The sequence below is a fragment of the Natrix helvetica genome, assembly GCF_964273705.1.
Source record: "Natrix helvetica genome assembly, chromosome: 7".
NCBI lineage: Eukaryota > Metazoa > Chordata > Lepidosauria > Squamata > Natricidae > Natrix > Natrix helvetica.
The window spans coordinates 75,656,022-75,683,653 of NC_138558.1; the positions used below are offsets into that span (position 1 = coordinate 75,656,022).

The window sequence follows — 27,632 nt, forward strand, 5'->3', positions numbered from 1 at the left end:
GAGGATCATACACTCGTCTTGCGGGAAGTTTTCTAAACTTTCCATTGAGGGATTGCAGGACAAAATCGACTCGGCCAGCCCTGGCCATCTTGGCAGGCAGAGTAACCTTCTTCAGGACTTTACTGTAGCCCCTTGCCTGGGCACTCACGATGTACGTGCCAGGGGGCAGAAGTCTCCAATAGTCTCCGTCATCAGCTAAAAATACAAAACAAAAGGACCATACCATCACAATTTACAATTTACACCACTTCATTGAGGGCCGCATCAGGGTTGTCTTTGACTTTGGGGAGACTGGGGGGGGGCATGGGCGCTGCCCTCCTGAGCTCCAATTCAGCTGCGACGGCCTCCTGTAATCTTCTGCCATCGGAAACGGAGCTTGGGAGGGCCACACACAGCCCTTGTGGACTCCATTTCCGGCTGCGACAGCCTCCTGCAATCTTCTCCCAGGGAAACCGGCGCTCGAGAGGGCCGCGTGCAGCTATTGTGGGCTCCATTTCCGGCTGCGATGGCCTCCTGCAACCTTTTGCCAGTGAAATCGGAGCTCGGGGGGGGGGGGCTGGGTGCAGCCTTTGTGGGCCCCATTTCCGGCTGCGATGACCTCCTGCAACCTTATGCCGCTGAAAACTTTGCTCGAAAGGGCTGTGCACGGTCCTTGTGGGCCCCATTTCCGGCTGTGATGGCCTCCTGCAAGCAAAAATGGAGCTTGAGGGCTACAGAAGGCCCTCCCAAGCTCCATTTTTGCTGGCAGAGGCACCGTGTGCGGGTCCTTCGCTGTTTCCAGATATAAGCACCCCATGGGCTGGATGCGGCCCCTGGGCCTTGAGATTGACACCCCTGATTTAGAGGATGGGGATAGTCCAACTCCACCCTCTGTGCATTCATTCTAGTTTTATTTTGTCCTCTGGCAGAGCCCGAATTCAGGGCTTTTAACTTACCTGTTTCTTCATTAAAATTCTGCTTGGAACTAGGAATGCTAAAATTCAGATAGTCCTCGACTTACAACAGTTTGTTTCGCGATCGTTCAAAGTTACGACGGCACGGAAAAATGTGACTTAATGACCATTTTTCAAAGTTGCAACTTTGATTTGATATGTGATTAAAATTTGGATGCTTGAGAACTGATCCATATTTATGACGGTCGCTGCATCCTAAGTTCATGTGACCCCCTTTTGCAACCTTCAGTGGGTCAATGGGGAAGCCAGATTCACTTAACAACCAGTTTATTAACTTATCAACTGCAGTGATTCACTTAATATTTGTGGCAAGACAGGCCACAAAATGGGGGAAAATTCACTTAACCCATGTCTCACTTAACAACGGAAATTTTGTGCCCAATCGCGGTCGCAAGTCGAGGGCTCTCTGTAAATCCCAGCAAATCGATTGCTAAGAGTTGAAAGGTGTAGAATATTCCCTAAGGCGGAGTGTGTACTTAAATAATTAGCTTATCAAGAAACAAGGGGTAACACTGTGTAATGAGATGTTAAAAATGTGAAAAAGAATTCTGTGTCGGCTGAGGACAGGCGCTTAAATCAATCTGCTAGAAGTTTTCAAATGTGCTCATCAAGAAAGATTACTGGAGATACTAATATATTTTTGGAATGCATTTTAATTCTGTAATTTTTTTGTCTCTTGCAATTTTAACCTTTGTTTATTGTTTTTAGATTTTGTAATTAGAACAAGTTCGGATGCAAATCTGTGAATCAATCAACACCCTAGTTTGTTTTCCGAGTGAATTGGCTAACATTTTAGAGGAAAACAAATCTAAACCCAAAAGTTTAATTGCGCATTTGCTTCTCCAAATCTGTTTTACCTGTAAGAATATCATGGCGGATGCCTTTGACCGAAATTCGGGCATCCTTGATTGGGTTTCCAAATTTGTCAGATACAATTCCTTTTATGCCGCGGTGAACCTGCCAAGAATCAGAAGGACGCGGTTAAGAAGTGATTATTTTATGTTCCTTCCTCACTTCTGTTCACACGTAGCCTCCCCTGCCGCAGTCTGCTACTCTAAGAAATTGGGCGTGTTTCCCCTTTGGTGCTCAACCAGTTTAATGGCAGAATATGGTGAATCCTAGTTCATTAATGCGAAAGTCTTAAGAAATGGCTGTAATACAGGTAGTCCGCAATCGAGCCCAAAATTTATGCCTGCTACGGGAAACATTTGTTAAGTGAGTTTTGGGCCATTTTACGAATTTTCCTGCCACAATTGTAAAGCGAATAATTGCACTTATTAAGTTAGTAATCATCTTCTTTTAACGACCCAATAATCCCTTGTGGGCTGAAGTCTGGGCAACTGAATGGAGCGGAGGGTTTACTGGCCCGATGCCCTTCCCTGTCACCAATGTGGAGTTATATTCAGCAGATCTATTCTCAACGTGCCCACAGCCTCCTGATTGGGAGGTGAGAGCTCCACCTCTAGGCCACCACACCCCTTACTTATTAAGTTAGTAATGCAGTTGTTAAATAAATCTGGATTGGCCAAGATTTTGGGAAGCCTAGATCAGAACAGTAAGCAAGTAAAATGATTTGGAGGCTTAATCTTGGGAAGATGGAAGAATTCCTGGGTGCAAACTTTTACCAGCTGAAGATGTATCATGGAGCACAAAATGCCTCTTTCTCTAATCTATGGCAATGAAGACAGAAAGAAAGAGAGAGATGGAGAGGGAGGGGGAGAGAGAGAAAGGGAGAGAGAGGGAGAGGAAGAGAAGCAAGCTATTTGGTGTGAAATATGCCTGTGATCCTTTTGCTTAATCTTGTTGCTTTTAAGCCTGATTGCTCCCTTGGGAGGTGAGGTCAGCGCTTGGGGATAACAGCGGATGACTAGATACACAACAGGAGGAGGTTGGCACAGTCACGGCTAATATAGGATTTTCCCTCTCAAAGTCCTTCAAGTAGACGTAATCCACTTCCATTTGGATTTACGGAGCAGATTAGCCGAAGACAAGATTAAAACCAAGTGGAATCCAATTTTATTTAAGGATAAAACTACAAGCAGGATTTGTGGCCTGCAGGGAGCTTTTAAAGAGCCTGGAAAGAAATGGTGGTTGCAAACGAAGGTTCTGGGAGAAAGAGACCATGCTGGTGGGGATTTAGGAAGGGTGGGTTCTTATGCCTTTGGTGGATTTGTTCTTACCCCGATCATCTGAGTCTGTCCTGACTGAGGCTTCCCAAGAGCATGAAGCAAACTCCTTGTCTCCTTTTATTAATTGACTGTGAATTCTGCTCCTTCGCATCTAGCAAAGTCTTTCAAAGGAGGATTTAAAGTCACCGACCTTATCTGGCTTGGAGAGCTGACAGGCCAATATCTGCAAAACTTGGCAAGGAGTCTCGGAGAGTCATGGACCAATTAAGCAAACTCATGGTCCCCTGCAAACTCCCCTTTTCCTCCTCTTTTATTTCCTCTGGGAGGGGCCATTCACCGCCCACCTGTGGCTTTACTCCCAAGTCGACCCCTCTTCTTTAGCTGTTACCTTTGTCTGGCAACTCTGCGCATGCGCACACTGGGAACAGGCTCCAGCTGTTCGTCTGCCCCACTGATGCCTGACTCCGAACTTCTCAAAGAAGAACCTCCACATAAAACTTTAAATAAGACGTGAAAATGTCCAACGGTTGTATTAACAGGGGAAACAGGCTGAGATCCGGGAAGGTGGGCAGCCTTCCCAAGTCCCTACAAATGCTTCTGCTGACATCTATTTTGAGGGCAGCGAAATAAGGACGTGGTCCTTTCTTTGCGAGCTTCTGACCAGCAAAGTCAACGGTGAGCCTGATTTACTTAACAACCGTGTGACTAACTCAACAGCTGCAGTGATTCCCTTAGCCACTGCGGTGAGAAAGGTTGTAAAATGGGGCAAGGTTCACGTAATGATTGTCTCGCATAGCAACAGAAATGTTGGGCTCGATTGTGGCCATAAGTCAAGGACTACCTATAAACAGCTATAACTAGATCAAAATATTCATTCGTTCACTGGAATGGTTTGCTTTCAGAAGTTGTGTTGGAAGTTTTTAAGAAGGGATTGGACGGACATTTGTCTGGAATTGCATAGAGTTTCCTGCTTCAGGAGAGGGTTGGACTAGAAGACCTCCAAGGTTCTTTCCAGCGATTATTCTACTCTATTCTATTCTATATTCTGTTCTGTTCTGTTCTGTTCTGTCCTCTCCTCTCCTCTCCTCTCCTCTCCTCTCCTGTCCTCTTCTATTCTTTCCATATTCTGTTTTGTTTTGCTCTGCGTTATTCTATTCTATTCCATTCTATTCTATTCTTTCCATATTCTGTTCTGTTCTGTTCTGTCCTCTCCTCTCCTCTCCTGTCCTCTTCTATTCTTTCCATATTCTGTTTTGTTTTGCTCTGCGTTATTCTATTCTATTCCATTCTATTCTATTCTTTCCATATTCTGTTCTGTTCTGTCCTGTCCTCTCCTATCCTATTCTTTCCATATTCTATTCTTTCCATGTTCTGTTCTGTTCTGTTCTCCTCTGCTCTACTCTTATATTCTATTCTATTCCATTCTATTCTTTCCATATTCTATTCTTTCCATATTCTGTTCTGCTCTGCTCTACTCTTATATTCCATTCCATTCCATTCTATTCTTTCCATATTCTGTCCTGTCCTGTCCTGTCCTATCCTATCCTATCCTATCCTATCCTATCCTATCCTATCCTAACAATATTCTGTTCTGTTCTGTTCTGTTCTGTTCTGCTCTATTCTATTCTATTTCATTCTATTCTATTCTTTCCATATTCTGTTCTGTTCTGCTCTGCTCTGCTCTACTCTTATATTCCATTCTATTCCATTCTAGTCTTTCCATATTCTGTCCTGTCCTATCCTATCCTATCCTATCCTGTCCTGTCCTATCCTATCCTATCCTATCCTAACAATATTCTGTTCTGTTCTGTTCTGTTCTGCTCTATTCTATTCTATTCTATTCCATCCATTCCATTCTTTCCATATTCTGTTCTGTTCTGTCTATTCCATTCCCACTGAGTGTAAATTTGTTCTAGGACCAAAGAGTGACAATCTCTTGTTTGTTGTGGAGAGGCCCGTGACAGAAAAAAGAGAGAGGTCAAAGGAAAACAAAGGGTACCATTTCCATGAGTTTCAAAAGAGCTTCCTCGTTCTCTTGCCACCGTTTGTACAGCTCATCAGCCAAAGGAAACTTCTCGCACCCAAGCTCCAAAGTTATCTCAAAGCAGTTTGTATGGAGATAATTAAAATCCGCCATTCCTGGAGAAAGAAAAAGCAACAACAGAATTTTGATCCAGTGGTAACTTTAATGAAAAGAAGGACTGGGGGTGACATGATAGCAGCCTTCCAGTATCTAAAGGATTGCCATAAAGAAGAGTGGGTCAATCTATTCTCCAAATAGGTAGGAGATTGTTCCTATCACCCATCTCCTCCCACTTATGACTGCAACTTGATTGCTTGTATCCTTAGGATTTATATAAATATTGATTGTTTCCTGATTGCTTACTTGTACCCTATGACTATCATTAAGTGTACTTTATGATTCTTGACGAATGTATCTTGTCTTTTTATGTACACTGAGAGCATAGGCACCGAAGACAAATTCCTTGTGTGTCCAATCACACTTGGCCAATGAAGAATTCTATTCTATTCTATTCTATTCTATTCTATTCTATTCTATTCTATTCTATTCTATTATCTATTCTATCTATTCTATTCTATTCCCACTCCCACTCCCCCTATTCTACTCTACTCTACTCTACTCTACTCTACACTACTCTACTCTACTCTACTCTACTCTACACTACTCTACTCTACTCTACACTACTCTACTCTACTCTACTCTACTCTACTCTACTCAAAGCACCTGAAGGCAGGACAAGAAGCAACGGATGGAAACTCATCAAGGAGAGAAGCAACCTAGAACTAAGGAGAAATTTTTTCACAGTGAGAACAGCTTGCCTCCAGAAGTTGTGAATGCTCCAACATTGGAACTTTTGAAGAAGAGATTGGACAACCATTTGTCTGAAATGCTATAGGGCCTTCTGCCTGAGCGGGGGGTTGGACTAGAAGAACTCCAAGGTCCCTTCCAACTTTGTTATTCTGTTTTGCATGGCGAAGGGGTAGGAAAAAAGCAGACTGGGCCTCCAACACAATGGAGGAAACACAACACATGTCAGGATCCCTACAAAACTCACAGCCAAAAGCCCCATCCGTAGCCAAGCAGAAAACCTCCAGCTGAAGGTTTCTTTTTAGACCAGCGTCTACAAAACATTGTTTTCCCCCACCTTCGGATGTCATCACAAAGTTTCCTGCTGGACTTTGTTAGTCCGGCAAGGCTGCCGGCTTTGTGGTCGTCGGGCTGGTTTTGCTACCCGCCCAAGATGCTGGAAACGATGGTGGTCGCAGGATCTCGATACACAGCAGACAGACAGTCTTTGGTTTGGGGCTTTGTAAATTATGCATGCCTGCATTAGCCTGGCCAGCAAGACATGTGGGTTTTTCAATGGCCGTGGCTCCATCGAGGTAGCACCCCCATTTTTAAGTGGTAGGTGTCTCTCGCTCACTTACGGAGAGATTACGTGAGCGAGCTGCTTCTTTCTCCTCCTCCAGGCGTTTCCCCCTCCTACGGCGGCGTAGAACATCAAAACCGCTTGCAGAAGTAGAAAAACAAAACATAAAAACCCACCAGAAAGTTTTACCTCCAGTAAAGCTGTACCACTCAGCCCCGTTTATGATGCCTCCTTGCCGGACGAAATTTCCGCCGCAACGCATTTCAGATTTGTCCGAGATGCCAGGGTGCGCGTCCGCGTAGGTTTTAGAAAGCAGCTTGAACATCTAAACCAACGTTTACAAGTTGCAGATTAAACTCTTGATATTTTCAGTGCGTTCTGTTCACAGTTCCTGGCGGCCTTCTAGACATCTCCAAATTTATCCGTTTTATTGTTTTAAATGTGGTTTTATATTCCGCAAGCCGCCTTGGCTCTCCGTGGGTGAACAGGCAGCAATATAAATTCAAAAAATCTATATCGATTAAAAAATGGCTCTGTCTGTGTGTGTGTGTGTCTGTGTGTGTGTACCAGCATAACTCTGGAACGCCTTGAGCAATTTCAACCAAACTTGGTACACAGATGACTCACTCTCTGGAAACAAATACTGTGGTGGTAAGACACCCCTAACACCCTTCGGGGTGTGTGTTCTGTTAAGATACAGCCTGTTGTGCCTTAAAACGGGTTCTACTGTACAGCACAGTGGAGTTGCCGTGGTAACGGCTTCACCATACTCCACAAGGGGTCTCCCTCTGGTGAGGGGAAAAAATCCAACATTATAAATTACGTTTGGTCCGGACATTTGTGAATGTCTAATACAGGATTGGGATAAACATCTACCTGGGCCAGGTTTATAGCTTGTAATAAATAAAATAAAGGCCACTGGATCCTCAGTTCACCCACAGCTTCTTCTGGCTTCTTCAGGAAAGAAGACCTCATTCAGAAGAAGCAAGACTTGGGGGGTCCACCATGCTGATCTTCCTTTCACGTTTTGATCGGAATTTTATTTATTTTAGGAAATGTATATAGCTGCCTATATATTATACAGTCTATCGCTCACTCTGACGCTAGATGGCTTACGGACAATAAAAACACAAAGTAGAGAGAAAATGAAAATGATATAAAATAATGATCAAATAATGAGCCCCCAACTCCCACCCTTCGGCGACACTGCACACTCAAATCAGCCATTTAGTGGCCTCCATCCCACTCTGGAGGGGACGCGGTGGCTCAGTGGCTAAGACGCTGAGCTTGTCGATCAGAAAGGTCAGCATTTCGGCGGTTCAAATCCCTAGCGTCTATAAATTTTTTTAAAATAAAAAGCCAATAAAGAAATACTCATTTGCGATTTGTTTGATTCTTTTCTGCGTTAAGTTTGAGAATGGAGATTTAAACCTAACATTTTTAATAGGGGGGGGGAGGGGAATGAAAGAGGGCTTAACTTTGGCAAACAACAACAACAAACTTTTCCTCATCACATTCTCTTCATATTTTAGTTGAGCATTTTAAGACCTCGTCACGTGGCGCTACCTTCTCATCCGGGGTTGGAGAAAGCATTTTGTCCTCCGTAGGGTGGACGGAGAAATCGTACGGATATGAAACGACCAAATCGCCCCCGTGGAGACTGGCAGACAGCACAAACGGGACGGACTTCATCCACTTCATGACGGCTTTGGTCTCTGGGGCCACCTGAAGGAGGAGTTGAAAAGGACCACGGGAAGAAGGGATAGTTAAGGATGCTTCAGGGAGTGCCGGTGGCGCAGTGATTAGAGTTTTAGCTCCACCGGAGTCCACGCCAGAATGTCGATCCTAATAAATGACTGGATTTCCTTTGAGCTATGTCTGGAGGCTCGTAAACGAATTAGGCCGTCTTCTGGGAACTTCACAGCAGCATTGCAGGCTGAACTCTGCATTCCACAGCCAGGAGTTCGACCCTGACTGGCTCAAGGTGGACTCAGCCTTCCCTCCATCCAAGGTTGGTAAAATGAGGACCCAGATTGTTGGGGGAAAGAGGCTGACTCTGTAAACTGCTTAGAGAGGGCTGAAAAGCACGGTGAAGCGGTATATAAGTCTAAGTGCTTCTTTCCTTCCTTTCTACCTTTCTTCCCAGTGGTTAGAATGCAGTATTGCAGGCTGACTCTGCCGACTGCCAGCAGTTTGATTCTGACTGGCTCTAGGTAGTCTCAGCCTTCCCGCCTTCCAAGGTCAGTAAAATGATGACCCAGTGTTGGGGGCAAGGGGCCGACTCTGTAAACCTCTCAGAGAGGGTTGTAAATCCAAATGGAGCGGAGTCTAAGTGCTATTGCTCTCCTTGTTCTCCTCTTCCTCCTCCCTTCGTTTGCCTCCTTTTAATCTTATAAGTAACCCTGATGGCGCAGTGTTTAGAATGTGGTATTGCAGGCAAACTCTGCCCACAGCCAGGAAGTTCGACCCTGACCAGCTCAAGTTTGACTCAGCCTTCCGTCCTTCCGAGGTGGGTAAATTGAGGACCCAGGTTGTTGGGGGCAGGAGGCTGACTTTGTAAACCACTTAGAGAGGGCTGTTAAAGCACTGTGTATTGTTAGTCCTCCCTCCCTCCCTCCTTCCTTCCCAGTGCTTATAATACAGTATTGCAGGCTAACTCTGCCAACTGCCAGCAGTTCGATCCTGACTGGCTCAAGGTGGACTCAGCCTTCCATCCTTCGGAGGTCGGTAAAAAGAGGACCCAGGTTGTTGGGGGCAGGAGGCTGACTTTGTAAACCACTCAGAGAGGGCTGTTAAAGCACTGTGAAGCGGTATATAAGTCTAAGTGCCATTGCTATTCACAAATCCTTATTGGTGTAAAATGCAGGGAATCAGGCTCTAGATGGCTGTAAAAGAGAGCTTGCACACCAGTGTGAGTTGTGATTGTCCGTGAAATTAAAAATGAGTCATTTTAAGACTTGCTAGTTAAAAATTTGGACTGGAACAACCATAGATGCTTCTTACATTAGGGACCCAATGTTGGATTTTGGAATAATTAAAGTCCAAATGGTCAATCGTGTTGATGGTAGACTGACAGAACAATTAATCAATGGAACGACTTGCCACCAGAAGTTGTGAATGCTCCAACACGGGAAAATTTTAAAGAAGAGATTAGACAACCATTTGTCTGAAGTGGCGTAGGGTTTCCTGCCTGAGCAGGGGGGTGGACTAGAAGACCTCCAAGGACCCTTCCAACTCGGTTATTCTGCAGTCTGTATTTTGACAGGCCACCCCCTTCGAGTGCTAACATGCCTCACCTTGCCCAGCCAATAAGATTGTGGGATAGGGAGGTGATCCATCCGAGCCCCCCGGATCTTGGCAAGTCTGTAAGCTTCAGAAGTCAAATGTGGGAAATTTCGGTTGAGATCGAGGTTTTGAGCTGTTTGCCGCCCGTTGATCCAGCCGTTATAGCCAGCGCCCTGTTAGCCGAAGGAAAGAGCAATAATTCAGAGGGGGAGCAGGGCCAGTTGTGAAAGCATGGATGCCCTGAAACATTCATTGTGCCATAAATGGATTTCGATGAGCATGTCTCATAATACACAGCAAGATTGTCTACTGGGACTCCTAGGCCTCTCTCAAGTGACTGGGCTCAAAAATAGTAATCCTGCTTTCATGTCTCCCCTGGTCCTTCTTTTCATTAAACTAGACATCCCCAGTTCCTGCAACCGTTCTTCATATGTTCTAGCCTCTTAGGTTCCCTAATCCTCCTTGTTGCTCTTCTCTGCACTCTTTCTAGAGTCTCCGCATCTTTTCTACATCGTGGTGACCAAAACTGAATGCCGAATTCCAAGTGTGGCCTTACCAAGGCATTATAAAGTGGTATTAACACTTCACATGATCTTGATTCTACTGTATTCCTCTGTTGATGCAGCCTAGAACTGCGTTGGCTTTTTTGGCAGCTGCTGCACACTGCTGGCTCCTATTTAAATGGTTGTCCATTAGGTCTCCAAGATCCCCCTCACAGTTACTGCTATTGAGCAAGATGCCACATATACCAGTGATGGCTAACCTTTTTGCCATCGCGTGCCAAAAGCGGGGGGAGCGCAGGGGGGGGTCGTGCGCTGGTGTAATTCCATAATTCCATGCGCGTGACCCCTCCCCTCCCCCCATTTTTTGCACACGATGCACCCGTTTTTCACCCTCCCTGGGCTCCAGAAGCTTTCTAGGAGCCTGGGGAGGGCGAAAATGTCTTCCCCGCCCCCACTGGAGGCTTCAGGAGGCTTCCCTGAAGTCTCTGGAGGGCGAAAAACAGCCCAATAGGAAAGCAGGAAGTCCAATCCCAAACTTCTGGGATCCCTGAAGCCTCTGGAGGGAGGAAAACGTCCTAACGTGCAAACCAGAAATCCATTCCCAAACTTCCGGTTTGCACGTTGGGTTGTTTTTCACCATCCGGAGGCTTCACGGAAGCCTCCGGAGGTCGAAAAAGGGCTGAAAATGAAGGGCGAAGTCAGCTGGCCAGTGCATGCAATGCCTGGCATGCCCTAACAAATGGCTCCAGGTGCCATCTATGGCATGCATGCCATACGTTCGCCATCACGGACATATACTGTACCCGTGCATTTTGTTTTTCTTGCCTATTTCTTTTCTTTTCTACCTCTACAGCTTTAGATCTGAGGCAGACAGTGAGTTGTTCTTTTGGGTTAAAATTCCAGAACTTTGGATCATGGGACATGAAACGAGGGGAAGTGAGCTGCAGCCCAAAACATCTGGAAGTAGCAAGGGAGATTCTTGGCCACACCAACTGACTACATGAGATCCTACCAAACTGTACCAAAAATATTTTTCAAACTCCAATCGATTCCAATGGGGCTAATTGGGATTTCTTGATTAGGCTCTCACCTTGGCTGATTTGAAAGGAGCGAAGAAAACTGTTGTGGCCATGCAGTGGCCAATGGATCTGGCAGCAGATTCGGACAGTGAGGAGGTTGGGGAGGAAGATGGGCCAGTCCTGGAGTCTGGGGAAGGCTCTGATGAGGGCTCTGTGTTGGAGGCAGAGAGGGGGCCAGGGCCGTATGCCAGTTATTAGCTGCCTTCAGAGTCAGACATCAGTGAGGCAGAAGAACAGCTGGAGCCTGTTCCCAGTGTGCGCATGCGCAGAGCTGCCAGACGAAGGGAACAGCTAAAGAACAGGGGTCAACTCAGGAGTAAGGCCACAGGTGGACGTGAATGGCCCCTCCCAGAGGAAATAAAAGAGGAGCGAAAGGGGAGTGGAGTTTGCAGGAGGCAATTCGTTCAATTCATGAGGGTGAAGATCTCTTCCTGACTTCTTGCCAAGTAATTGCTGCTACAGCTTGGTGTTTAGAAGATATCGGCCTGGCAGCTCTCCAAGCCTGATAAAGGTTTGTAGTTGTGAAATCTCTTGGAAGTCTGTTGGCCGGACTTTGCTGGAGAGGAATTCCCTTTATCCTAAATAAAAGAGGTTTTATCGGGACGAGGAGTTCGCTTCGTGCTTTTGGGAAGCCTCGGTCAGAACAGAACTGACCTCCTAGGTGTTTTGATCCCAAATTGGCCCTTACCTCTTCTGCTGCCAGTTCGTACCCATCGGGGTTCATAGAGGGCAGGAGATGAATCCGAGTGTTGTTGACCAGCCTCTGGATCCTGGAGTTGCCCAGAAGATATTCCGAACACAGATGCTGGGCAAGGTAGATCAGCATTTCCCTGCCCACAACTTCATTCCCGTGCATGTTGCCGATGTACTTCAACTCCGGCTTGACTGTGGAGAGATGAACCAGGAGAGGCTCCCTTAAATCACCTTCCTGGTGCTAAAAGAAGGACAGCTGAACTTTCTGTGGGTGGAAGTGGCGAAATGTAAAATTTTTTGACATTTTGATGGTTCTCTAGGTGTGGCCCGGTGGGCGTGGCTCGGTGGTGCTGGGATCATGTGACTGGGTGGGCGTGGCCAAATTTAAATTTTTTAAAAGCATTATGTACTACCTACCGTATTTTTGGGAGTATAAGACGCACCAAGATTTTGAAGAGGCAAATTATAAAAAAAAGGTTTTGCACTCTGTAGACCTCCCAAAAACGGCCCGTTTTTCACGAAAACAGGCCCGTTTTTTGTCAAACGAAGGGTATGCATATCCTTTAGGAGGCTTATAGAGTGCTCCTGAGGGTTGGGGGGGCAAAAACGAGCAAAAAACAGGCCATTTTACACTCATTTTTGCCCTCCCCAGCCCCCAGGAGCATTCTATAAGCCTCCTAAAGGCTATGCATCGCCATTTTTGCAAAGGGGGTAGGGTTTCAGGAGGCCAAAAGTGCTGTATTCCGTCTATAAGATGCACCCAGATTTTCAGCCTCCTTTTTTGAGGGGGAAAAGATGCGTCTTATACTCTGAAAAATATGGTATTCGCCCGAACCGGCAGGAAAAAAAAATGCTTTAAAAAGTGTGGAAAAAAAAGCTTCTGAGGATTGCACGGCTCACAGCTGGTCCATGCGATCATCAGAAGCTTTTTTTCTCGTGCTTTTTAAAGCATTTTCTTCCTGCTGGTTCTGGCAAATAGGCAGGAAAAAAATGCATTAAAAATCGAGAGGCAAAAGCTTCCAAAGATCGCGCAGCTTAGCTACCAGTTCACAGAACCACAATTGTCCCTACCGCTTCGTGCGAACCGGTGCGAACCGGTAGCATTTCACCCCTGGCTGGCGGCCTCTGATCAACTTGGCTTCAGCTGCCCTCCCACAACTGGCAGGATGGGGGCTTGCAACTAGGACTGACCCTCTTGCAATAGCCATAGTACTTAGTCTTATGTACCCCTTCACGATGCTTTACAGCCCCTCTCATAAGCAGTTGACGGAGTCAGCCTCTTGCCTGCAACGATCTGGGTCCTCATTTTACCCACCTCGGAAGGACAGAAGGCTGAGTCGACCTTGATCCGGTCAGGATAGAACTCATGGCAGTGGGCAGTTAGCCTGCAATACTGTATTCTAAGCATAGTACCAGCAAGCAAGCAAGCAAGCAAGCAAGCAAGCAAGCAAGCAAGCAAGGAAGGAAGGAAGGAAGGAAGGAAGGAAGGAAGGAAGGAAGGAAGGAAGGAAGGAAGGAAGCAAGGAAGGAAGGACTAGCAATAGTATTTAGACTTACTGTATATACCACTTCACAGTGCTTTTACAGCCCTTTCTAAGCGGTTTACAGAGTCAGCCTATTGTCCCCAACAATCTGGGTCCTCATTTTACTGACCTCGGAAGGACAGAAGGCTGAGTCGACCTTGATCCAGTCAGGATAGAACTCATGGCAGTGGGCAGTTAGCCTGCAATACTGTATTCTAAGCATAGTACCAGCAAGCAAGCAAGCAAGCAAGCAAGGAAGGAAGGAAGGAAGGAAGGAAGGAAGGAAGGAAGGAAGGAAGGAAGGAAGGAAGGAAGGAAGGAAGGAAGGAAGGAAGCAAGGAAGGAAGGAAGGAAGGACTAGCAATAGTATTTAGACTTACTGTATATACCACTTCACAGTGCTTTTACAGCCCTTTCTAAGCGGTTTACAGAGTCAGCCTATTGTCCCCAACAATCTGGGTCCTCATTTTACTGACCTTGGAAGGACGGAAGGCTGAGTCAACCTTGAGCCTGGTGAGATTCTAACTGCCAAATTGCAGGCAGCCGGCAGTCAGCAGAAGTAGCCTGCAGTACTGCACTCTCACCACTGAGGCACCCAGTGGTGGGATTCAAATAATTTAACAACCCGTTCTCTGCCCTAATGATTTCTTCCGACAACCAAACTGTTCAGAAACCGGTTTCCCCAAAGTGCTGCAAACTTTCTGAATCCCACTACTGGTGCCACCACAGCTCATGTTTGCAAACAGCCTTGCAAACCGTTGCCAGAGGGTCCCAGTCCATCAAGAGCTTTTTACCCAGCCAAGGCTTCTTGTTGGCCCTATATTCAGCTCTGCCCCACATCTGTCCTGCTGTGCTTTGCAGAGGCAAAAGAAACAACAGCTGCCCCAGAAGGAAGTAGCAGGACAGGGTGGAATAGGCTGGAAAGGACTCAAAGAATGGCCAAAGACAAGGAGGAGGAGGAAGGTGAGAGGGAGGAGGAGGGAGGAGGAGGAGGAGGGGAAGGAGGAGGAGGGGAGGAGAAAAGGAGGAGTGGAGAGAAGAAGGAGGAGGAAAAGGAGGGGAAGGAGGAAGAGGAAGAGGGGGATAAGCAGGGGAGGAGGAAGAAGTGGGGAGGAGGGGAGAAGGGGAAAGAAGGGGGAGGGAAGGAGGAGAAAGAGAAGAGAGGAGGGGAGAAGCAAGAGGAGAGGAGGAGGAAGAGAAGGGGGAGAAGAAAGAAGAGGAGGAGAAATAGAAAGGAGGAGGAAGAGGAAGAAAAAAGAGGAGGAAGAGGAAGAAGTAGTGGAAGGGAAGGAGGAGGAGGAAGAGGAGAAGGAGGAGGGGGATAAGCAGGGGAGGAGGGAAGGAAGAGGGTGGAGAAGGATGAGAAAGAGGAGGGAAAGAGGAGGAGAGGGAGGGGAGAAGCAGGAAGGGAGAAAGAGGAGGAGGAGGAAGAAAAAGAGGAGGAGGAGGAGGAGGAGAAAGAAAAGGAGGAGAAATCGAAAGGAGAAGGAAGTGGAGGAGGAGGAAGAAAAAAGGGGAGGAGTAGAAAGAGGAGGAGGAGGAAGAAGAAGTGGAGGAGAAGAAAGAAGGTGTAGGAGCCAAAAGAAAGGAAGGAAGAAGAGGAGGAGGGGGAGGAGATCAAAGGTGGAGGAGAAGGCACCCTTGTGGTTGCTCACGCAGTTCATGATTCCCAGGGCTGGTGGAGAACTCGATCACAAAGAGGTCCTTTCCTTCAAAGCTACGTCCGATGCTGGACAGCCGGGCAATCTGAGGACATCGGGAGACCACCTTCTTCAAAACTTTCACCATTTGCGGGAAGGAGTGGTGCGTGAACTGGATGGAGGCCGGTGCTTCTCTAAGGGCCTCTTCGGCAAATTCTATTTCACCTTCAAGAAGACAAGAGGAGTTGAGACGTAAGCGGCGGAGGGAGATCACTGTTAGCTTCTCCCCAACGACGGCTCCAAGGAGCACCGCAAGGGCTAGCAAAATGGGAACAACCTTCATCAATGTCCTATTTTATACGCAAGGGTGACTATGCGGCTAAGACGCTGAGCTTGTCAATCAGAAAGGTCAGCCCTTTGGCAATTCGAATCCCTAGCGCCGTGTAATGGAGTGAGCTCCTATTGTCCCAGCTTCTGCCAACCAACAGTTGTGCTAACTCCTGTTGTGGCTTGCCAGCGGCCAGTGGGGCTGGCAGCAGATTCGGACAGTGAGGAGGTTGGGGGGGGAACCTGGGCGAGTCCTGGAGTCTGGGGAAGGCTCAGATGAGGGCTCTGTGTTGGAGGCAGAGATGAGGCCAGAGCCGTATGCCAGTTATCAGCTGCCTTCAGAGTCAGACATCAGTGAGGCAGAGGAACAGCTGGAGCCTGTTCCCAGTGTGCGCATGCGCAGAGTTGCCAGACAAAGGGAAGAGCTAAGCAGCAAGGGCCGACTTGGGAGTAGGGACCACAGGTGGACGATGACTGGCCCCTCCCAGAGGAAACAAAAGAGGAGCGAAAGGGGAGTGGAGTTTGCAGGAAAGACCATTAGTTAATTGGTTCGTGACTCTCCAAGGCTCCTTGCCAAGTTTTGCAGATCTCGGCCTGGCAGCTCTCCAAGCCAGATAAGGTCTGTGACTGTAAATCCTCCCTTGAAAGACTTGGCTGGATGTGAATGAGCAGAATTCACAGCAAATTAATAAAAGGTTTTTTTTTTTTTTTTTTTGTCGGGACCAGGAGTTTGCTTCGTGCTCTTGGGAAGCCTCGGTCAGAACAACTCCCTAGATTTAAGGGTTCAAAGTAAGCCTGGCATCCCAGTCACCACCATTTCTGGAAGGAACTGAGTATTGTGTATCTGAAGCATGGAGCCCCACCTGGTTTGGCCCCTTACCTCGCAGCTTCCCTAGCGGATCGAAGCATCCTTCCGCCTCATCCACAAAGAAGCGATCGCAGTCTAGGAAATACGGCCAAGCCATTTCAATCGCGTCGAAGGCCGGGAGGCAACTTTTCCTCAGGTTTTCGCACACCCTCCGACAAGGTTTCACGACAACCCCATTTTCGCACTTCGGGGCCATGATGGAGCAGCTGAGGAGGCGCAGGTCGGGGTTGCATTCTCCCTGCAGCAGGTTGTGAAGTACACTCGCCAGGATGTACTCGGAACTGTACTCGATTGTTTCTCGGGTTTTCTGGTCCAGCAAATTAGGATAGGCTGTTTTGGAATAAGATACGTCATTGCAAGACCCCAGGCCGATATCCACACAGGTTGCTGGAAGAAAGGAGAAAGTATTAATAATCAGTCCAAAAGTACCCAGAAGTGCATTTCAACCCTAACAGCGAAGGAAGGAAGGAAGGAAAGAAAGAAAAAAGAAAGGGAAAGAGGGAGGGAGGGAAGGAAGGAAGGAAAGAAAGAAAGAAAGAAAGAAGGAAGAAAAAGAAAGGGGGAGGGAAGGAAGGAAGGAAAGAAAGAAGGAAGGAAAGAAGAAAGAAAGAAACAAAGAGGGAGGGAGGGAAGGATACAGAGATAAATACAGAGATAGATGGATAGATTGATAGATAGATACAGAGATAGATAGATGTAGAGTTAAGATAGATAGATACAGATAGATACTGAGATACAGATACAGAGATATAGATATATAGATAGATACAGAGATAGACAGACAGACAGACGGTGACAGATAGATAGATAGATAGATAGATAGATAGATAGATAGATAGATAGACGGATGATAGATAGATGATAGATAGATAGATAGATGGATGGATAGATAGATGATAGATAGATAGATAGATAGATAGATAGATGGATGGATGGATGGATGGATGGATGGATGGATAGATAGATATAGAGTATATCTCCCGAACAAAACTCCGCATTGGCAACAGGGAAGGGCATCCGGCCAGGGAACACTCAGCTCCATTGAGTTGCCCAGAGGCCACCCTGCAAGGGATTATGGGGTTGTTAAAAGAAGACGATGATGTGAGGAGGGGTCTGTAGATATTTTCATGGGCTTCTTTCTGACTCATGCAGTGTCCAGGTCCTCCATGGAAGGCAAGTTGGCAGCCATTGTTTTTTCTGCAGTTCTGATTCTCCTCTGAAGTCCCTGTCTGTCTTGTTGGGTCGCAGAGCCAAAGCAGACAGTGATGGAGGCTGCAGGTGACAGACTCAATAATATAAATTTAATATATGAAAATATATTTATGATATAAATTTCATGAAAAGATAGGCAGGGGAGAGGTTTTTGCATTGCAGCCTGAGACCCAGCACACACATATTCCCTGTCCCAGATCAATGATTTCTGATCCCCCACTATGAGTGGAGACTACGGAGGGGAGACCATTCTCATTTGGCCAGTGACCAGGGGCATCCCAGGAGTGGACATGATTCCACGTGGTCAAAACGACCCCATTCCCATCCGTGTTAGGACTTTCAGCTGATTGGCCTTTGAACCAGAAGCAGCTGAATCCCCGGAAGTTTAGCGGGAACGAAATATGGATCTCTGCTCCCCTCTAGTGGAAAACGTCTCCCTGCTAACCTCACCAGAAGTTCAGAAGCGAATTCCCAGTTTTGAGATGATCTGAATGAAAGGAAGTTGACTGAGTTGGACTTTCAGGGGTGCCTTTGAGCTTATTCTTAACTTAACTTAACTTCCTAACAGTGAGAACAATTAACTAGTGGAACAGAAGTTGACACCAGAAGTTGTGGGTGCTTCATCACTGGAGGTTTTTAAGAAGAGACTAGACAACTACCTCCCTTAAATGGTCTAGGGTCTCCTGCTTGAGCAGGGGGTTGGAAGAAGACCTCCAAGGTCCCTTCCAGCTCTATTCTGATTGATTGACTGATTGAAATGATCTAGGGTCTTCTGCTTGAGTAAGGGGCTGGACTAGAAGACCTCCAAGGTCCCTTCCAGCTCTATTCTGATTGATTGATTGATTGACTGATTGAAATTGTTTAGGGTCTCCTGCTTGAGCAGGGGGCTGGACTAGAAGACCTCCAAGGTCCCTTCCAGCTCTATTCTGATTGATTGACTGATTGATTATTCCAGATAGACAGGTTCTTTTGGAGCCAGAAACCTGGACTGATGCCTACTTTTAAGAAATTAGGACAGTTGTGTCAGTTTAAGGATGATTGTGCCCTCACCACCATCATTCCACAAGCAGAGGACATCCACGCCTCCTCATCTCTGACTTTCCACAAAGTGAAATTTGAGAGGAAGAGAGAATGTGTAGAGTGCCAAAAACAACAACAACAACAACTACTACTACTACTACTACTACTACTACTACTACTACTACTACTACACATTTTTAGGAGACTCAGTGCAGATTAAAAAATATTTATCTGTTGTGGTCCGCCAGAGGCCAGCAGAGTTGGCAGCAGATTTGGACAGTGAGGAGGTTGGGGAGGAAGATGGGCCAGTCCTGGAGTCTGGGGAAGGCTCGGATGAGGGCTCTGTGTCGGAGGCAGAGACGGGGCCAGAGCCAGTTATCAGCTGCCTTCGGAGTCAGACATCAGTGAGGCAGAAGAACAGCTGGAGCCTGTTCCCAGTGTGCGCATGCGCAGAGCTGCCAGAAGAAAAGAACAGCTCAGAAATCAGAGTTGACTTGGGAGTAAAGCCACAGGTGGATGGTGAATGGCCCCTCCCATAAGAAATAAAAGAGGAGTGAAAGGGGAGGGGGCTTTTGCAGGAAACAATTTGTTCATTCGTTAGTTTGTTTCAGGAGTGTGAAGATCTGTCCGTGAATCTCAGAGACTCTGTGCCAAGTCTTTCCTTGCACAGCATCTCATTTGGGAAAATATTTACATGGCAGCTTTCCAAGCTAGATAAGGTCTGTGGTCAGAAATATTCCTTTGAAAGACTGTTTGCCAGGCCTTGGCTGAAGGTGAATGGGAGGAATTCACATTCGTTTAATAAAAGGGGTTTTGTCAGGACCAGGACTTTTTTAGGGAAGCCAAGGTCAGAACATTATCTGAGGAGGGAAACATGAGAGAGAGAAAAAATACAGGTAATTCTTGACTTACAATAGTTCATTTACTGACTGTTGAAACTTACAACGGCACTGGGGGGGGGGGAAAGGGACTTAGGACCCCTTTTCACAGTTATGACCAGCATCCCCAGAGTCACATGATTTACATTCAGATGCTTGACAACAGACTCACATTTATGACGGTCGTAGCATCCCGGGGGGGTCACATGATCCCCTTTTGCGACCTTCTGACAAGCAAAGTGATTGGGGAAGCATCCGGGATTCACTTAACAGCCGTATTTCTAATTTAACAACTGAAGTTATCCACTTAACAAAACGTGGCAAGAAAAGTCATAAAAATGGGACAAAACTCACTTAACAAATTTCTCACTTAGCAACATAAATGCTGGACTCAGTGCTGTTCGTAAGTCGAGGACTACCTGTAATGAAAACGTTATTCAGCCGTGGCTGAACTACACACTCTGAGTAACTACACAGAAGGGAGCTAAGAATTCACAGCATCAGAGAGGATGGCTTTAAGATATGGAAACTCAATTTTGAAGGCATGGGATATTTGGGGCACATGCAACACATTTACACCAAGTATCAGACCCTGGAGTAACTCCCAGAAACCCAGAAATTAAACCAATATGTCTGACGTCACTTGTTATTTTTTGCTTGCTTTAATTCCTCACTTCCTTCTCTTCCCTGGATGGAGCTCAAGCAACGGCAGTAGACCACGAAGAGACCACAAACTCATCGGAGTTGTGATTTCAAAACTTTGTAACTAAGGTGGGAGGGGGAAGAGAAATAGGGAAGGGGGCTGCCAGAATATGAGTGTCTTGCAGGAAGTTTACGTTGCTCGAATTGGATGAACAGAACGGCAAAGAATCCCAAATTATTATTCTTTTTCAGAGCGAAGTTTTATTTATTTATGTATCAATACTAAAAGATACTGAAATACGAAAGAAAATAGTAGAAAGGATAGGGGAGGGGGAAAGGAAGGGAAAAGTGTAGGGAAAGAAGGAAAGAAAGAAAGAAAGAAAGAAAGAAAGAAAGAAAGAAAGAAAGAAAGAAAGAAAGAAAAGGCATTGACTTCTGCCTCCCTATGGTGCAGTAGAGTAAAATAATCACATCAAACCTCAACTTTTTACTTTTATATAATAGTATCAACTAGCAACAAAAAGCCTATCTCATCGGTAAAACCCAAAATTAAAGTGTGGTTCCCCCCCCCCAACTTCTGCACCAAGTCCAGAAGTGCTTTCCACGTAGAAAGAAAAGTATTTTTTTCCCCGTTAATCAAAACAGTCAGTTTAACTCCATCAACTTCTGCATTCATCCATTGTAGGAATCCAAGCATTCTTCCATTTGAGAATTGCAAAGAATCCTTATCCGGACTATTCACAAAAATGGATATTTATATCTGGGTGCCAATCAGAATCATGGCAACTAAAATGTTTATGTCCTGGCCGTGATCACCAGACTACGTTACTTTCATTTCAGGTTATTTGGAATTCGGACTTCTCGCCTGGGACTTTTGATGACACATGCCAAAGCTGAAGATTTCAAGGAAGAGAAGGTTTGGAACCCTGCATGTTATTCTGACCTTGGCTTCCCAAAATCACGAAGAAGACACCTTGTCCCAACAAAACCCCTTTTTATTAAGCTGATGAGAATTCCTCTCCTTCACGTCCAGCAAAGTCCCGGCAAACAGGCTTTCAAGGGTGAATTGACAACCACAGACCTTAGCAGGCTTGGAGAGCTGCCAGGCCGATATGCTATACAAGAAAACACTTGGCTGTCTGGGAGAGTCATGAACCAATGAAGTGAACTAATGGTCTCCTGCAAACTCCACTCCCCTTTCGCTCCTCTTTGATTTCCTCTGGGGGGGGCATTCATCGTCCACCTGTGGCCTTACTCCCAAGTCAACCCCTGTTCTTTAGCTCTTCCCTTTGTCTGGCAGCTCTGTGCATGCGCACACTGGGAACAGGCTCCAGCTGTTCTTCTGCCTCACTGATGTCTGACTCCGAAGGCAGCTGATATCTGTCAAACAGTCCTGGCCCCTCTCTGCCTCCGACACAGAGCCCTCACCTGAGCCTTCCCCAGACTCCAGGACTGGCCCATCTTCCTCCCCAACCTCCTCACTGTCTGAATCTGCTGCCAGCTCCACTGGCCACTGGAGAGCCACAAGACGTGGCCTGGCCAAGTTTTTTGTGCTTTGGAAAAGCTTCTTCATCCTCAGTTTGAGAAATTCCAGTCATCGCTGCTGATTCCAGACTTCTTCTCTCAAATTGGCCCCATTTAAGTATAATTCTTTATTGGCCAAGTGTGGTTGGACACACAAGGAATTTGTCTTTGATGCACAAGCTCTCAGCGTACATGAGAATATAAGTGATCAATCACGATCACAGTCATCATAAATACACTCATCATGAATCATAAGATACAACAGTGATAGTCATAAGATCGAAATAAATAAAATAAAATGCTCAAATTGATCATACTAGGAAACTAAATGCAACAATTTAAATCGTAAGTTACAAGCAACAAGGCTGTAGTCATAAGTAGAAAAGGAGATAGGTCATAGGGAGGATGAGAAGAAGAATAGCAATGCAGTCTTAGTAAATAATTTGACAGCGTTGAAGGAATTAGTTGATTAGCAGAGTGATGGCATGTGGGGGAAAACTGACTTTGCATCTAGATCAGTGTTTCTCAACCTTGTCAACTTGAAGATGTCTGGACTTCAACTCCCAGAATTCCCCAGCTGGCTGGGGAATTCTGGGAGTTGAAGTCCAGATATCTTCAAGTTGACAAGGTTGAGAAACACTGATCTAGATGTTCTGGTGTGCAGTGCCCTATATAGCATCGTTTTGAGGGTAGAAGATGATAGTAGATTTGAGAAGAATCTCCACTATTCTACCACAACTTACAATATTAGACAACACGGAGTCAACACTAGAGACCTTCATGTTTTAGGTCCTATTATCTCCAAGGACTTGAAATGGACACCTCACAATTAGAACCGTCATTAAAAAGGCACAACGAAGAATGTCCTTCCTGTGTCAACGCAGAAAGCTCAGGCTGCCCAAGGAGCCGCTGATCCAGTTCTTACAGAGGATTGATTGAGTCTGTTATTTTTACCTTCCATAATTGCCTGATTCGGCACAGCAACCAATCAAGACAGACACAAACTTCAACAGATAGTTAGGACTGCAGAAAAAAACAAACAATTGCAGCCAGCCTGCCTTCAATCAAGGACCTGTATATTGCATGAGTCAAAAAGAGGGCTGTGAAAATATCTACAGACCTCTCACAACCTGGACATAAAATCTTATGTAGTAACCCTGAGAGGGATCTTGGAGTCTAGTGGGCAACCATTTAAATAGGAGCCAGCCGTGTGTAGCAGCTGCCAAAAAAGCCAACACAGTTCTAGGCTGCATCAACAGAGGGATAGAATCAAGATCACTGGAAGTGTTAATACCACTTTATAAGGCCTTGGTAAGGACACACTTGGAATATCTGCATTCAGTTTTGGTCACCACGATGTAAAAATAGATGTTGAGACTCTAGAAAGAATGCAGAGAAGAGCAACAAAAAAGGATTAGAGGACTGGAGGCTAAAACGTATAAAGAACAGTTGCTGAAAGTAGGTATGTCTGGCCCTCTGTTATGTGGCCCTAGGGATTTGAACTGCTGAACTGCTGACCTTTCTGATCGACAAGCTCAGCATCTAGAAAGAAAAAAAAAGAAGGAAAGAAGAAAGAAAGAGAGGACAGTTGGAACTGCCAACCCTTTGATCGAAGATTAAATGCTGATTCTTTCTCAAGCCTCCACTTAAGTTCTTAATTTTGGCTCTGTGTGGGCTTACAAGTATTTTGGGATCTTACAATTCATAGAAAGAAAGAAGAAAGAAAGAAAGAAAGAAAGAAAGAAAGAAAGAAAGAAAGAAAGAAAGAAAGAAAGAAAGAAAGAAAGAAAGAAAGAAGGATGGGAGAAAAAAAGGAGGGAAGGGAGAAAAAAGAAAGGAGAAAGAAAGGAGAAAGAAGAAAGAAAGAAAGAAAGAAAGAAAGAAAGAAAGAAAGAAAGAAAGAAAAGACATTGTTACTCTTTTCCCCTTTGCCCTGTGTCATGTCTTTTTTCCAAACAGTGTGGAGGAGAAAGAGACAGAGAGACAGAGAAACGAGCGTTCATATATTGTTCTTTCTAAATGAAGGGCTCCATTTTGTTTCCTAAGCCTTGCCAAAACCTTTGCCTTCCTCCTCCTCCTCCTCCTCCTCCTCCTCCTCCTCCTCCTCCTCCTCCTCCTCCTCCATGCCTACGGGACCTGCCCATCCCAGGAGACAGGCTGAAACTCCCTAAGAGAAGCCAAGCAAGGGGGGCCCTTATGTCCCCACCCCCACCCAGCCCCCAGGGCTGCCAGAGGCACCCGCTGTTTCTTTCCAGCAGGGGACGATGGTCTCGCAAAGCGAAGCAAGCGGAAACCAAAGCTCTCCACGAGGCTCTTGTTGTCTCTGCTGCTGACCAACGCAATTAGATTAATTACCAGGGGGAGGAATCCTGTGTGTGTGTAAGGGGGGTGGGGGCTTCCCTTCACCCAAAAGGGGAGGAGATCTCCCCCAAAACAGCTGCTTCACTCAGTCTGCTGAGCCAGGCCAGAAAAGGCAGACAAAGGGAAGGACTCAGCTCATCCACCGGAAGTCAGTTACCCAGGCTGCCATCCAGGGAAAAGGCCCACCCATTGGGCTGCCCCTCTTCTGCCAAGACGGGGGGGGGGGGGGGGGAGTTCTGGCCTCAAAAGTGTCTTTAAAAATACCCCCCCACGGGGCCTCAGCTCTGCTTCACCATCATCAGGAGGTTGCATCAGCGATGCCTGGCAAGGCAAAACTTATTCTCCAAATCGTAGGAAGTTAAAACCCACCGTTTACCTTGGAAGGGGAGGTAATAAAGAAGATATTAGACTGTGCAGAAATGAACAGGTTGACATTGAGAATAAAGGACAGAGAGGAACCAGCGTATTACAGGACGTGGGGGCGATTTTACGAGTGGCTTGAAAAAAGAGATATAAATAGAAAGAACAAGGAACAAAACATGAAATTTAACCAATTTCGTTGTATTTATTTTGTACAATGATAATAAAGTCTATCCTATCCTAAATAAATATCTCAGAGGACACATGGTTAAATTAGGGGGGGGGGATAAAAATATATTAAAATGTAAATATACAGGCGGAAAAATGATATGAATTGACAAATGTTAAATAGCAATTATAGGAATGTATATCTAAGAATGAATTTGAAAGGGAAAAATAAAAGACTTTTTACAAAAAAACAACCCACAGTTCTCCTAGAAAAATGAAATATCCTGGGAAATACTGAAAAAGGCAGAATATTATATTCCCCTGGATAAGAAATGGAGAAACATGTTTTTAGGCAGGAAAGGGGCTCACTCTTAATAGCCCCCACCTTTGTCAATGGGCCATTAAAAGGCCCGAGTCAGTCTATTCCACATAACAAAGATCCCCCTCTTCAGCTCCAGGGTGATGGGATTAAGGCATGATGGTATTAGCCCTTTACCAATCTCACCGGAGGGCACCTGGGAAGAAGCCATGCTCAACCAAACTTGGACTCACCGCTTAGAGAGTTGTCCCTGCATGGCCCCATGGGAGTCTAACAACCAATCAGAAGACAAGCTCAAGATCAAAGGCCAGAGAGGGCATAAAACCAGGGATTTTCATCATCTCTCTCTCTTTTTCTTCTTCATGCAACATCTGGAAGCATCTGATCCCCCTTTTCCGTTCAGGAGCTCAAGCCATGTGATCCTGTCCACCATTAAACCATCTTTCCAAGCAGCCTCCATGTTTCCATGGAGTTTTTTTCCCCACTTGGAGCTGAACCCAGAAGGACATGTCTTCCAACGAAATAATAAAATAAAAATAAAAATAGAAGAATTGAGATGTTTTCCCTTGACAAGTTATCAGAGGGAGTAACAATTTAGAGGGGGGTCTTTGGAGAGAAGTGAGGGGGAGATGCAAAACAGACCCCTCCACGGTGAAAGGAACTTTCACGTAATAACCAGGAAAGCAGTAGCTATAGCTAGAGGTTGTTGAGTAGTGGCACCTCTTTGTAAAGGCTTAGTAAGGCCACATCTGGAACACTGCATCCAGTTTTGGCCACCACACTATAATAAAGAGGTTGAGACTTTGTGGGAAAGTGCAGAGAAGAGCAAGAAAGAGGATTAGGGGACTGAAGGCTAAAACATAGGAAGAATGGTGGCAGGAACTGGGCATGGCTAATGAAAAGAAGAACCAGGGGAGACATGATAGCAGTCTTCCAGTATCTCAGGAGTTGCCAGAAAGAAGAGGGAGTCAAACTATTCTCCAAGGCACTGGAAGGTAGAACAAGAAGCAATGGGTGGAAATTAATCAAGGAGACAAGCAACCTGGAATTTAGAGGAGAGGGTCATGAAAGGTCTGCAAGAGAACAACCAAGTTCAGAAAGTTGTCCTCCTCCTCTTCCTTTCTGCAAACCCCACTCCCTTCTAGCACTGATGATGTTACCTAGTTGGGTCATGAAACGTCTACAAGAAAACCACCAAACACAGAGAGCACCAAGGACCCCATAGTCATTCATATCCTCCTCCTCCTCCTCCTCCTCCTCCTCCTCTTCTACCTCCTCCTCCTCTTCCTCTCCACAAACCCCTCTCTCTTCTAACACTGATGATGTTTCCTAGTTGGGTCATGAAATGTCTACAAGAGAACAATCAAGTCTACAGAGCACCAAGGACCTCCTCTTCTCCGTCTCCTCCCCTCCCTCTCCTCCTTCCCTTCCTCTCCACAAATTCCCTTCTAGTACTAATGATGTTACCTAGTTGGGTCATAAAACGTCTGCAAGAAAACCACCAAGTTCAGAGTGCACCAAGGACCCCACAGTTCTTCCTCCTCCTCCTCTCCCCCTCCCCCTCCTCTCTTCTTCCTCTCCTCCTCCTCCACCACTTAATCTTAATCTCTCTGATTCCGGCCCGACCAGGAGCCCAGAGTGGGGAAACGCTCCGCCCGAGGAATGGAGCCGAACCTACGTTTGCCAGCATAACGTTGCAGGATCCAAAACGGGTCGGTCTCCTGGACCAGAGGTTTCGTCTCCCCAGCTTTCGGAGCCGATCCTCAGGAAACGACCCAGATTGCATCCCGCTCCGCCCGATGGCCAAGCCAACGCTGCGCTGCGCTCTGCTGCCTCCTTTCGCGGCATCTCCCACCGCCAGGGAGGCAGAATTTTTCTGACAATAGGAACAATCCACCCATGGAACAGGAGTTGCCTTCGGAAGTTATGGGAGCTTCATTCCTGGAGGCTTTCAAGAAGAGACTGGGCTGCCCTCGGTCAGAAATGGTGTAGGGTCTCTCGCTTGGGCGGGGGGTTGGACTAGATGACCTGCGAGGTCCCTTCTGACTCTGTTATTCTATTCTAAAACTCCCCGGGACTCGCGCGCCCTTTCCGGGGGACGGGGGAGACTCCTGCCTCCCTTCTGCAGGTCAGCCCACCCGAGAAGCGGCGGCAGGAAGTCGGGAGGGGGAGGTCCAGCTGGGCAAGAAACCCCCCACCCCACGGCTGGCGAACACGTGGTGAATCCCCTCTGCCCACCCCAATCCACCGGCGGCACCTTTTTTCTCGCCCTTCCAAGACTCGGGAAAAGTGCCCAACGTCAGGCAGGGTCCAAATTCGAAGTTGAGCTGGCGGAGCCGCCTCTTCCACCCCAGCCCCCCAGCCCAGATCCCCCAGACCCCCAGCTCCCCAGGGCTGGCGGAGCCGCCTCTTCCACCACAGCCCACATCCCCCAGCCCCACAGCCTCCAGCCCCCAGGTTCCCATCCCCCCAGCTCGGAATCCCTACATCCCCCAGCCCCCCAACCCCGAATGACCCCAAAGAGCCCCCCACCCCCACCCACCCCTATCCCAAAGCCCCGCTTTTCCCTACCCAGTCCGGCGAGCGAGGCTGCGGGCGCCAGGATGCCGATGGCCACCGCCGCCAGCCACGCGTGCAGCCCCCGCCTCCGCATGCCTCCCCGCCGCCGGCAGCGCTCGCAGTGATGTGGCATCCCTGGTACGGCCCGGCCAGGTCCCGCTTTGCGCCCGTCCTTGGGACTCTGGCCGCTGCCCGGA

General features: G+C 46.8%; 1 protein-coding gene across 1 annotated transcript in view; it reads right to left on the minus strand.

Moving 5' to 3' along the window:
* CPZ (carboxypeptidase Z) overlaps positions 1 to 27,632 on the minus strand; it is a 27,958-nt gene extending 326 nt beyond the window's left edge. Inside the window, exons 1-10 of the mRNA XM_081958986.1 lie at positions 27,448 to 27,632; positions 16,405 to 16,779; positions 15,213 to 15,422; positions 12,030 to 12,226; positions 9,771 to 9,932; positions 8,041 to 8,199; positions 6,664 to 6,799; positions 5,082 to 5,221; positions 1,811 to 1,910; positions 1 to 195 (exon numbers count right to left, since the gene is read on the minus strand). The exon at positions 1 to 195 is cut by the window's left edge and continues 326 nt beyond it. Coding sequence (XP_081815112.1) covers positions 1 to 195; positions 1,811 to 1,910; positions 5,082 to 5,221; positions 6,664 to 6,799; positions 8,041 to 8,199; positions 9,771 to 9,932; positions 12,030 to 12,226; positions 15,213 to 15,422; positions 16,405 to 16,779; positions 27,448 to 27,568 — 1,795 coding nt within the window. The 5' untranslated portion in view covers positions 27,569 to 27,632. The remainder of the gene's footprint in view (positions 196 to 1,810; positions 1,911 to 5,081; positions 5,222 to 6,663; positions 6,800 to 8,040; positions 8,200 to 9,770; positions 9,933 to 12,029; positions 12,227 to 15,212; positions 15,423 to 16,404; positions 16,780 to 27,447) is intronic.